General features: G+C 40.2%; 1 protein-coding gene across 2 annotated transcripts in view; it reads left to right on the top strand.

Annotated features, from left to right (window-relative positions):
- The window catches only part of LOC106563266 (BMP/retinoic acid-inducible neural-specific protein 1), a 125,313-nt gene that overhangs the window by 78,541 nt on the left and 34,250 nt on the right, over nucleotides 1-12,522 (top strand). For both annotated transcript variants that reach the window (XM_014128697.2, XM_014128698.2), the window contains exon 5: nucleotides 2,256-2,361. In XM_014128697.2, coding sequence (XP_013984172.1) covers nucleotides 2,256-2,361 — 106 coding nt within the window. The remainder of the gene's footprint in view (nucleotides 1-2,255; nucleotides 2,362-12,522) is intronic.

Genomic DNA, 12,522 nt, shown 5'->3' with positions numbered 1-12,522 from the left:
TTGATAGGCCAGGCAAGCACAGTAATCAATCTACTTTGAAACTTTATGCAGGGCTGCAGAGAAATTCGAAAAGTTCTTGTTTTGGCTTCTCCGTCAGTAACTTTACTGTAGCTTTCTGACATTTTGGAGTTTGCAGTGGTGGACAGTTGCAGTGGTATGGTTGCTGCAAGCATACCTAACTTTAGATACTCTTAAATAATAAACAGTTCCAAATTATGTTGTCTATTGTTCTCAAAACATAACATATTTACCATTTGGCAGGAAGGGAAATACACTTTAATGTTAAGCAATGTTATTGCGAAGCTTATTGGGAGCCTATCACTCTCAGTTTTACCCCACAACAGAGTGACGTCAAGGGTAAGATATACATCTGTCTAATTTCCTGCTTGTCAACCTGCCATCTGGCCCCGAATCAAAATGAAAGAGAGGAAAATGTCCACTGGGAACAGACATCAATTCAACATCTATTCCACGTTGATTCAACGTAATTTTATTGAAATGACATGGAAACAATGTTGATTCAACCAGCATGTTCCAAGCAGGAAGGGAGAAATAGGGCCTTTAAGGACACAAACACATTTTACTGGGTGAATTGAGGATCTGATTTACCCATCACTGTATCTGCACTCTGTATCAATGTAGCTGTATATCATGTTTGTTCACCATTAAGTATTTGAGTATGGACCCTTCCCGCATCTTCGATAACCTCTATTCACGAGATTGGACTTCATGCAAGCTGCCAACGCAACCCCCCTCATTCAAGCTAAGAGTTTTCTAACTGAGCCAGAGACTGAGTGATTTTCCATTGAGGTTAATGCCAAGAGTTTTTTCTCTTAATCTCCATTGCTGAGTAGCATCGCATCTGGCTTCTTGGAATCATGTGAAAGTACTATTGAGCACTGCCGGCCAACTCGTTACGAGAAGAAAAGGGGATAAAAAGGAAGAAAGTCACCCTTCTTTTCAAGAGCAATGTCTTTAAATATGTCTAAAGTTAGATGTGTAGTAAGACCTAAAAGCACCCTCACATTTGACTACCCTAATTATCCCATAGATTGAAGCTTGGGCAGGGAGAGAGGCGACGTCTGTGACTTTTATAAGGGAAGTGATATTCTCTAGCAGAGAGTGGGACGCAGGCACCGATTGAAGAAAAAAGTCCATTAGCGTCTCGCCTCTTTTAAAAGGAAATAAAATCTTTAAAGGTCCTTAAAAGAAAATAGGTCTTAGGAGCCGGTGGTGGTACACGTCACATACTGTTTAGAAAGACCACATACGCTGTCTTCTGTGCTTTGGCCCAAATACAGTTCACTTAGCTGAGCAACGCAGAACATGTATGTGCTAGCGTGACAAACACATGGAGTTCAGATATTTATGAACTACTCACACAGTCCCATTTGAAATATGAATGGCTTATCCATAGCTAAATTAATCACAGCCAGCAGTATTAATCACTGCCTTCATTTTGCTGGGCCCCAGGAAGAGTATCTGCTACCTTGGCAGAAACTAATGGGGATCCATATTAAATAGAAATACAGTATGTGCTATGTTTCTAACCATGTATAACAGATATTGTTAGTTGATGAGTGTCCCCTTATTAGTAAAGGAAATGCTGCACACCACTTATTTACGTGGAAATATAACCATGCCTGACACAAGGCCAAGAATAAAACATTCAATCCAACCCTCTAATGATACCAATGATTACTTGATGAGTTACAGGTAGCCTAGCGGTTAGAGCGTTTGGCCAGTAACTGAAAAGTCGCTGGTTCGAAGGTGAAAGATGACAAGGTGAAAACTCTGTCGATGTACTCTTGAGCAAGGCACTTAACCCTAATTTGCACCATGGTACTATGGCTGACCCTGTAAAACAACACGTTTCACTGCACCTATGTGGTGTATGTGACATGTGTAAGGGCTCGGTTAAATCTGTAGTGCTGAAGACCTGCAAACAAGTGTGTTATAAATTGTAACACACTGTTCGCAGAGACTGCATTCACTGTAAATACTGCATGTCGGCTCAATTGGAAATTAACTTTACATTTCAATTGCGCTACAGCATAGATCTCCAGCGCTATGGATTGAATCGAGTCCTAAATCTCAACTCAGGATTTCAGCTTATGAGTCTAGTCAAATTCTCATGAAAATAACTCTCTCTATGATCACCCCCTATCCTCCCTCACTCCAACACACATATACACACACTAAAGGTGTCTCTGTCCCCTACTGTTCCTCTCATCTTATTCCTGACTCTCTTGCAGGTGACAGAGACTCGTACTGGCCCACTTGGATGCAGCAGCTATGATAATCTGGACTCGGTGAGCTCGGTCCTCCTGCAGAGCCCAGAGAGCAAGCTCCATCTTCAAGGTAAATATCCCCGACTGTACTTCCACCATGGGAGTAGAGTCCTGCAGGGGTCAGTTTTTTTCTGCCACACCCACCCCCCACTGGCCACATCAATTAATAGCCCCATCCGATATCCAACATCAGGACAGATTTTCCTCCACAACCTGACCCGTCTGCATAGAATTCTTCTGAGAGACGATCTGTGACCCGCTAAATAAAATCTATTTATTGAATTGTTTTTATGACTCCAAAGTAGTAGGCTATTAGGCTATCACTGGACTAATTCATTTGTCTGCATGTCTATTCAACATTTGGTTTAAAGGAAACCATGCCATGAATTAAGAACAATAGACCTATCTTATTATTTTCACAGTGCTATGCGGCACATTGACTCAAATCGCTTTGAAGAAGAACCTTCTAATTAGCCTTCTTCTTACCTAATGAAAGCTTATGGCCGACATAACAAAACAATACCTTTACATTTGTTACGTGTGCTCCCTCTCCGGCCTCTAGGTCACCAGGCTGCTCGTTATGGAGCATACCTGTCACCATCGTTACGCGCACCTGCGAGTCATCAGACTCACCTGGACTCCATCACTTCCCTGATTACCTTCCCTATATATGTCACTCCCTTTGGTTCCTTCCCAATGCGTTATTGTTCCTGAATCAGTTCTGTGCGTGGTTTGTGTTTCTTATTTTTGTATTATGTTGTGTTTATTTATTAAAACACTCACTCCCTGAACTTGCTTCCTGACTCTCAGCGCACATCGTTACAGAATGACGCCTCACCCAAGGGAAGCATCAGGGAGTGTTTTTTTTTTTATTTTTTTTTCTCGGTGGGAATGACATCGGGTCTGGGAGCCGCTACAGGCTCTCATGCCTCATTTGGATCGCCAGGCTTCCCTGCTACAGCCGGCTCGTCGGGCTTTCATACCCTCACCGGATCGCCAGGCTCCCCTGCCTCAGCCGGTCTGTCAGGTTCCCACGCCCCTGCCGGGGACAGGTTCCCGCGCATCAGCAGGGGTGACCGGTCCGCCCCTGATCCCCGGGAGCGTCCCTTTGGTTGGCGTCCTGCGGATGGAGCTGAACGCGCCGGGGAGGGGGTACTGTCACGTATGCTCTCTCCGGCGCTCTAGGTCGCCATTCTCCCGTGTCTCAGCCGGACTGACAGGTTTCCCGCGCCTCAGCAGAGGTGACCGGTCCGCTCCTGATCCCCAGAATCTTCTTTTTGGTCGGTGTCCTGCGTCTGGAGCTGCGCATCAGAGAGGGGGTACTGTCCCATGTGCTCCCTCTCCGGACTCTAGGTCACCAGGCTGCTCGTTATGGCGCACACCTGTCACCATTGTTACGTGCACCTGCTCGTCATCAGACTCACCTGGACTCCATCACTTCCCTCATTACCTTCCCTATATATGTCACTCCCTTTGGTTCCTTCCCCAGGCGTCATTGTTTCTGTTCCTGTGTCAGTTCTGTGCGTTGTTTGTGTTTCTTATTTTTGTATTATGTTTTGTTTATTTATTAAAACACTCACTCCCTGAACTTGCTTCCCGACTCTCAGCACACATCGTTGCAACATTCAATATTGTTTAGATAATCAAATAGTTTAATTAAAGTTAAATAATCAATTTCCGGAATCGAATAGGCTATAGACTGCAAAAATAGCCTACATTTATTTAGTTAGCTATTTGCTACTCAAACTTTTACCAGCCGCACAGGTTTAAACTTTATATGACTTGTGTATGATCTAAATGAACGAAAGCCTGAATTAATGTAATTATTAACAGAATTATCGTAACAAATACCTACTTGCACTTTTGCAAGCTTTGTATCCATCTACAAGGTTGTTGTCTTCCTTGTCCACAATGACTCCAAAATAGTTCCAAACCAGTGATTTCACATAACATTTCTTTTTATTTTGCTTGTTACCATTTTTGCGTCACATGGACAAATTAGGAATGTTTCAGCACCAGACAAAAAATGGACAGTTCCCTGCGCTCTCTAACTGCATGGCTGGTAGCCTTGGCGTAGGCTATGTCTGCCTCACAGTTAACATAATGGCATTTGCATCGCAATTCAACACAACAAGCTCCTAGGTTAGTAAAAAAATATGTTATCTCTATTTAAAACATTTTCAACACCCAATATAATTGTTCTGAACCACGAGCCTGCCCGTGGGTTGAAAGAATATTTTCATTCCACTCATCAGCTGATTTTCTTTTTGCGGGTCCACTGCGGGGAATCATGAGTATGACCCTGGTGAAGGCCGGGGTCAATATTCCACTTTAGCCCCCAGTCCATTCACATAATGAAATTCTGTTCATACATAGAAAAAGCCTCATAGGGACTTTCACCTGATTTGTGCTGTCTTGCGGATTGAATATGAATGTATTTTGTGGAATGAACCAGAGATTTGCTCCATAATTCCGCTCTGGGTAATTTTCTCCCATTCATTTTGTCATGGATCTTCTGTCCTTATGCTAATAATATTGTCATACAGTTTACCAGACACTTTTATCCATGGTGTGTTTGGCCCATTAAGGAATCAAACACAATAGCCTGAGCAATCAGAATATATGAATTTACCCACACACTTCATCCTGGACATCTCAATCAATAGGGAAGATTTTGTTATGTTTATTTTATTAACTTATTTACAGAAGTATATTTTTAGTCTGAGTATACTTAGATCACATACTGTATTCGAGATTACATTTGTAACATTAATTGGCACGCAATTATCATCTTTGAGTGGCAACTATAAGCTTGCAAAGATAGAAAAGTAGACAAACGTTGTAATTAGCGAGTTGCTTTTGAAGGAATCCTTCATTGTCATCTCCAACTCTTCTTCTATGAATAATCACCTGCAACTGTATCTTAGATGTACCAGAGCTCCCATTGGGACAGTGATGAAAGCCACCGTAAAAGTGATCAAGTTTCTGAGACAAGCTATCACTTTTTAATTTATGCAGTTTACCTTCATTATCAAAAAAACAGATATTTTCGACTACATCACGAAATCTCTCCCCAAAGGAATCATTAACTGCTCTTTGGATTCAGACAATTCATTTATTTATTTAGTCATTTTTTTCATTGGATGAGTTAAAGATACAATATTTAAGTTCATATAATTTCGTATTCTGTTAATATCATATGTTCCATTCATTATTTCACACATCTTATTGTTGTACCTATGAGCTGCCATTCAGAAGAAGAAAATTAAACATTTAAAAAAAGGTACATAACTACAAAGTATTGATCATTTTGATCATATTACAGTTAAAGTAATAATACATTCATCATGTACAGGAAAAGAAAACAAAAATGAAATGGGCCTCCACTCCCAACTTCCTATCTCATTCCCCCAACCCTAAAAGGGTTGTTTGTCAGTCACCCCCCACCCCCTAGTCATCATTAAGTAACATAGTAGATGCAAAGCTAAATTAATAATACATTGTGTCCTAAAAGCATTTAACTGCAGGGTACTCCCACATCATATGAATGAACGTGCCTACCTGATTTAGGGGATACAGTGAACAGTTGTGAGTTGGGACCAATTTCATAGTCAAATATTTCCTTGGTGTTAAATACAGTCTGTGAACAAAATGTAAATGTATACATTTATGGTTCGGATTATGGGATTCCAAGAATATTTTTCCATATTCTGTTCCAGTTAAAGGGTTGTTCAGTTCACTTAAATCTGTAGACCATACTTTTTTAATGGATAGCTCAGAATATGAGCTTTCCAAAAGTTGTTTATATATTATAGAGATTAGTCCTTTTAGGAGCCCAGATAATTGATTTATAAATCCCATGATTGGAGGTTCGGTAGTTGGGTTTGCCAAGGGACACCATAGGCCAGCATAGCCAACCTGAATTGTAAATATAGAAAAATGTGTTACCTGGTAATATGTATGTGTCTTTTTCAAACCATTACTATCCAGGGGCGACAGTTAGCCTAGTGGTTAGAGCTTTGGACTAGTAACCGAAAGGTTGCAAGATTGAATCCTTGAGGTGACAAGGTAAAATTCTGTCGTTCCTAGGTTGTCATTTAAAATAAGAATTTGTTCTTACCTAGTTAAATAAAGGTAAAATAAAAAAAGGTATATTGGCAAGGGTATGCATTCCACATTTGGATCATTTTGCGGATAAAAAGGACCATTCTCCAAAATGTAATACATTGGAGTCTAGGCATGCCATTTTGTTTTCCAGTTACACTATTTTTCAATTTTGTGCCAAAAAGAAATTGTATGAGCAATAATAGAACCAGAGTGTACTCTGTCTGTCATAAATGCTTTCAAACTGAATCTATAGGGTTTAAAAGGGCTTCATTCCCATGCAACTGCTGTATGGCCTCTGTTACTTTGGAGACTAACGTTTTGTCATCCAACTGATATGTGACAGCCAGATGAACAGCCTTTATCTTGCAGGTTGATACAATTCGGCGAGAAAGAGATTAGTTTTTCAAATGCTGCTATTTCATGAAGGGGTGTTTTGAAGGCAATTTTTTCACATTAGCCTAAAGTAGGTGGTTTTAAAGTGTACTACAACTGAAATATATCCTCTAAGAGCAATTATAATCTCAGATTTAGAGTTAATTAGAAAGCTTTTGTCATCAGAGTGGTATTAATATATGCCAACTCTCACAAACTCTTCAAAATTGATGACACTTCAATGTCATTCCTGAGCTGGTGACACCTCTTTACTCTTTAGTGTCTCTTCAGAGAGTATTATGATTTCATAATCATTTAATCCAGCTAGTGGTATAAACGGCTGTGACAGATCAGTATTTCCACGTGAAAATGTTGCTCTTATATTCCTGTTAGTATGACACTTATGTGTGAACATTGAAGCTACTGTATGCCAAAAGCAGAAGCTTTGGATAACTATGCTACAGTAGATGGCTTGACATCACCTCCAACCTTTAAAACAATGCTGGTTATTTGTGCCAATTGACCCTCAGGTCCTATAAACTGCACTATAGAGTAATTTGTCTTCTCTCTTTGCTGGTGTAGTGCCTCTCCACACATCCTCGATTGATATCCTAAAATATTGAACTGAAGGTGTTATGCCCTCTGTGTATGTCAAGGCCAACATGCAGATGACAAAAGAATACACTGACATCCTGCTCTTAGAAGTGCTACTCTACTACTCTCAGCATATAGGGAGTGATGAGATGACATTTGCACTTTGCAGCAATCATTTCGTGGTGGTGGTGATGTGTGTTGGTGTGGTGATGTGTATTTGTGTGGGAACTGACAGCGTTTTAGCTACTTTGCAGATATGAAACAAACAGACAATCATATCAGTAAAAATCCCAGTTTATGCTACAAAACCAACTTCATAAGAGGGTTTAAAAATAGGTTATATTTGACTCAACATTCCATGACATACACTAAGGCATTGTGGCAGAATAGATGGATACAGTTCAATGCATGATTAATATAATTCACCAATACATTTCTTGGTAGACCAATAAATATTTATATCAGATTGTAAATCACTGCTGGCCTGGTACATTGTTTGCCGCCTCCATTTGGGATGCACTGTTTCAGTTTCAGTGATTCAAAATTTTGGACAGAAACGGACAAATGTAACTAAGGCTGGGAATGTCAATAATGTCAATCAAACTAGCAAGGGCAATGATCACAAGTAAGTCAAAATGTGGCTAATATGCTAGCGTATCTATTTATGTAGCAAGCTAAAAACACAGTGTCTAACTTTAGTTAGCTAGCTGCTAGGAGGACGTGATGTCATTGTAGGAGTGAGTGAGTGACTGACTTTTTCCCCTCGTATAATTTTTCAGTGACTACACAGCTATAGATGCACTTGTCATTTGGTTAGCTAGCAAGACATGTGAATCGCTTTGCTAGCTAGCTAGCTATGCTGAATGACTGATGAATTTACGAATGTGCAACACCGCTGACCGGTGTCAGTAAACATAGGCAAAGAAAGTACCAGTTAGTCATGAAAACTCTATTTAACATGTAAACAGCCTAACGAGCTCTGCTAGGGTGAGAAAAAATGGTCAGTGAGGTGTTCTCTCATTTGTGTCTGAAAGTAACGAGCTAGCAAGCTAGCCAACTTTAGCCGGTTAGCTTGGGTGCTTGGTTGGGACAACGCATGCATTGGCAGGCAAGATGCAGAAGGATGAGCAGGCCCCCATCGTTTATCAGTACAATTTTGACAGCCAACTTGCTGAAAAAGTTTGAAAGGGTTTATTTAATGTTCCTTCATGGCCCAGTACATCACTGGGGCCAAGCGTCCTGCCATCCAGGACCTCTATACCAGGCGGTGTCAGAGGAAGGCCCTAAAATTTTTCAAAGACTCCAGCCACCCTAGTCATAGACTGTTCTCTCTGCTCCTGCATGGCAAGTGATACCGGAGCGCCAAGTCTAGGTCCAAAAGGCTTCTTAACAGCTTCTACCCCCAAGCCATAAGACTCCTGAACAGCTAATCAAATGGCTACCCCCCTCTTTTATGCTGCTGCTACTCTCTGTTTATTTTCTATGCATAGTCACTTTAACTCTACCTACATGTACATATTACCTCTATTATCTTGACTAACCGGTGCCCTCGGACATTGACTCTGTACCGGTACCTCCTGTATATAGCCTCGCTACTGTTATTTTACTGCTGCTCTTTAATTATTTGTTACTTTTATTTAAATTTTTTCTTATACATTTTTTACTTAATTAACACTTATTTTTCTTAAAACTGCATTGTCAGTTAAGGGCTTGTAAGTAAGCATTTCACTGTAATGTCGACCTGTTGTATTTGGCAGAATTTTATTTTATTAGATTCATTACATTTTAGCTCATCTTGCTCGGGCTAGCATTATTTGTTGATTTTGTTGTTGTTGATGTGACCGACCGGCTCGATTCGGTCTTATGTAGCAAATTTGAAATTGTGTTCTTTACATTGGATAAAAGCAGAGACTCAAAGCTAGAAAATTATATATCATACACTATAGTAGAGGAACAATGGGAAAGTAATTCAGCTTTGATTCACGTGCTCAGCTGGCTACTCACTTGTAACCTCACTTTTGAGAAAATGGCCCTTGAATGTTTTGGTATACCTAGTGGAGAGCTCTTTGTCTATACCCATTCAGCATTGTTCACACGCTCTTAAGCTTTAGCCCCACCCATCTCTTAAGGATTCACATGTGAGACCATGTACTAAACAACTAAATATTTCAAGACTAAAGTCTGGTTTATACTACAGGCGTGTTTGTACATTTAATCTGGAGTGCCAGAGTGTGCTCTGGGCGTTTGTAAACACAGAGCGTGGTCAGAATGTTAATTCGTAAATTCAGAGCGTTTGGATCTCGGGGCGTTCAGAACGCACACTGGGCACTGTGGCCGAGGAGTAGGGTTGATCCGAGCGTTCTAACCTAACAACAGCAGTCAAGCACTTAAGCACACTGGCTAATGTTGGCTAGCTTGTTAGCTGCTTCCAGATACAAATGAGAGAACAGCTCACTCTGACCATTTTACTCGCCCTAGCAGAGCTGGTTAGGCTGTTTTTATGTTATCCAGAGTGTTGGTGACTACAACTGTGCTGCTGGCAACAATTTAATTACGTTTTTTGCCAACGTTTACTGACACCGGCCATATTCAACGGGTGTTGAGCGTTCATAAACTCATCAGTTATTCTGCACTCAGACGAGAGTGCTCTGAAATCGGAGTAGATAGCCAGAGCGAATTTACCATCTATGTATATCAACAGTTGTTGCAGTGACATCATGAACATTCTTTTGAAATGGTTACTTGCATAGTGGAATATTTTGTTTAGACATGTAGCTAGCTAGCTAAACAATGAACCATAATCCCAACTCATAACGTTACTACCCTGCATGAATCTGCAGGTAGCTAACCAACCAGGTTCAATGTTAGCTAGCTAACATTAGGCTATAACTAGCAATGCAAATGGCTCTGAGATACAAGTAATATTACTACACAGATAATACACCTAACGTTAGCGAGCCAGCCAGTTAATGTTAGCTAGCTAGCTAGCTAACAGTACACTTTAAATTGAAATGACTTTCTGACAAAATTATAAACGTGTAATATCTAAACATTTTGATAGCTAGACTATCTTACCCGTATACATGGATGGACACTTCTCCCTCTGTCACGGATGTCATGGTTGCCCTTAGTTTGAAGATGTAATGTAATTCGGAGACAGGTGTTTTATACAACAGCCTTCTTTCTGTGTGTTCTCTTTTCGACTCCGTCTGCATATTTGCAATCAAACGGCAGAATTTTCTCCATCTACTTAGCTATAATACTCTGATTCCACTGATTACAAAACTCGGTCCTCCAGAAAGTGGAGAGCAACACTTATGCAGTTCTACAACGTGATATTTTTCAAAATATCTGCTTTAGAAAGGATTACCTTCACATACTGACCAGCTCAATTTATAGACAGAAGCGTGCTACATGGCAGACCAATCCGAACTCATATTTCGGCATATCCAGCCCACTCATTATCTCAGCCAATTATGGCTAGTGGGAAGGTTGCTTACTTTTTCCGTGGCTAAACCAATTAGTCTCGTAATTTATCCATTTTATTCATATTTACAGATGGCATCCAAGTTTGTTATTACACATGTTCCAGAAGGCATTTCTGCCAAAAAAAAGGTTACCTTCAAATGGCTCTCCTGTGAAGTAGTGACGTGCGACATATGCAGTTTCCTGAAACAAGTCAATATGCACAAGATCAATATCAGTGATTGACGAGGTAGTTATAGGCATACATGTCCAGCCCATTCATTATCTCAGCCAATCATAGCTAACGGGAAGGTTCCTGTCTTTTTCTGTGGCTAAACCAACTGGGCTCGTAATTTATCAATTTTATGAATATTTATGGATGAATACTAGTTTGTTATTGAGGCACATGAAGGTTCACATGTTCCAGAAGGTATTTCTGCCCCCCAAAATACACATTTTGATGAAAAAAATTAATGTTTAACTGCTATTTGCTTCACGACATACTGTGGAACGCCATTTGGGTCTTTGCATGTCAAAAAAGATACATGTCAAATTACCCTATTTGACAATAACACTATTTGACGAGTTAAATAAGCTTTTAATTTGACACGTCAAATAACACACTTCTATTATAGAACGTTGTGTGTTCTGAATTTGCACATGCAAGCCAATTGCCACCACTACTATCAGTAGCACTGTCAAAGCTGTACAAAAAAGGTCTGCAAACAAGCAAACACCGGCCACAAACAATGTGTTTACAATACCGTGTTGGTAATAAAGCATTATTTGTTCGACCGCAACTTCTGGGGTAGCTAGCTTTAGCTTGGTATCTAGCTAGAACCAATTCAACCAGTCTGAAAACAATGACCAGAAGAAACTGCAGTCATTTTCATTATTCTTAGCAATGATTTAGGAATCCTTGTGAGTAAGTATTTGCTAGGTTGCCACTTATTGTTCACCTATTGAAAATGAACTTAAGTTCATGAAAATAAATAGCTAGCCAGCTACTTAACCCTGTTGCCCAAAGCTAACGTTATTGGCAGCTAGCTAGCTTCATCTGACTAGTGAGGCTCGACCTGACCAGGTTATGTGTTCTGAAGCTAACCACAATAAGGATTAGGCACAATAGTGGAATTTGTGGTTAGCTTTCAAAATAAAAGTACCTATTTGAAAGCGATGCAGAAGGTTACAATTGGTGGAATCATGCCATATTTAGACTAGATAATGTTAAACAAGGTTGGAATGTGAAGAAATGAAATGAGGTATCTGTCTACTCGGTGACACCCACAGAACACAACTGTTTAGAGTTTAAGCAAATATTAGCGTTGTAGCTCTTATCGCGGGACTGTGACTGTGTGAAATCACCTCCCCAGTCAGCCTATTGTGTGTATTTACATTCATATTGCACTGTACAGCTTTACCTAAGGATTGGGGATCAATGAAATGGGGTAAGTCTACTCATTACCCAACATCCTCCTAACAAAACATCCACGTAGTATTGTTTTTCCTCGGGAATAGTGTACAATACACATAGGTAGACAATAAAAGTGCCTCAATTCATAGTTGTTTCAGAGTCCCGCAATAAGGGCTACCATGCTACTGTTGTGTCACTGAGTAGACTGATACCCCATGTCATTGATCCACAATCCATAGGTAAGGCTGTACAGTGAAATAAGTATGCCCTCAATGCAAT

Source organism: Salmo salar, chromosome ssa11 (assembly GCF_905237065.1).
Source record: "Salmo salar chromosome ssa11, Ssal_v3.1, whole genome shotgun sequence".
NCBI classification, from domain to species: Eukaryota; Metazoa; Chordata; class Actinopteri; order Salmoniformes; family Salmonidae; genus Salmo; species Salmo salar.
Note: the sequence above shows the minus strand (reverse complement) of the source record. Positions and strands in the feature narration are given on the sequence as shown.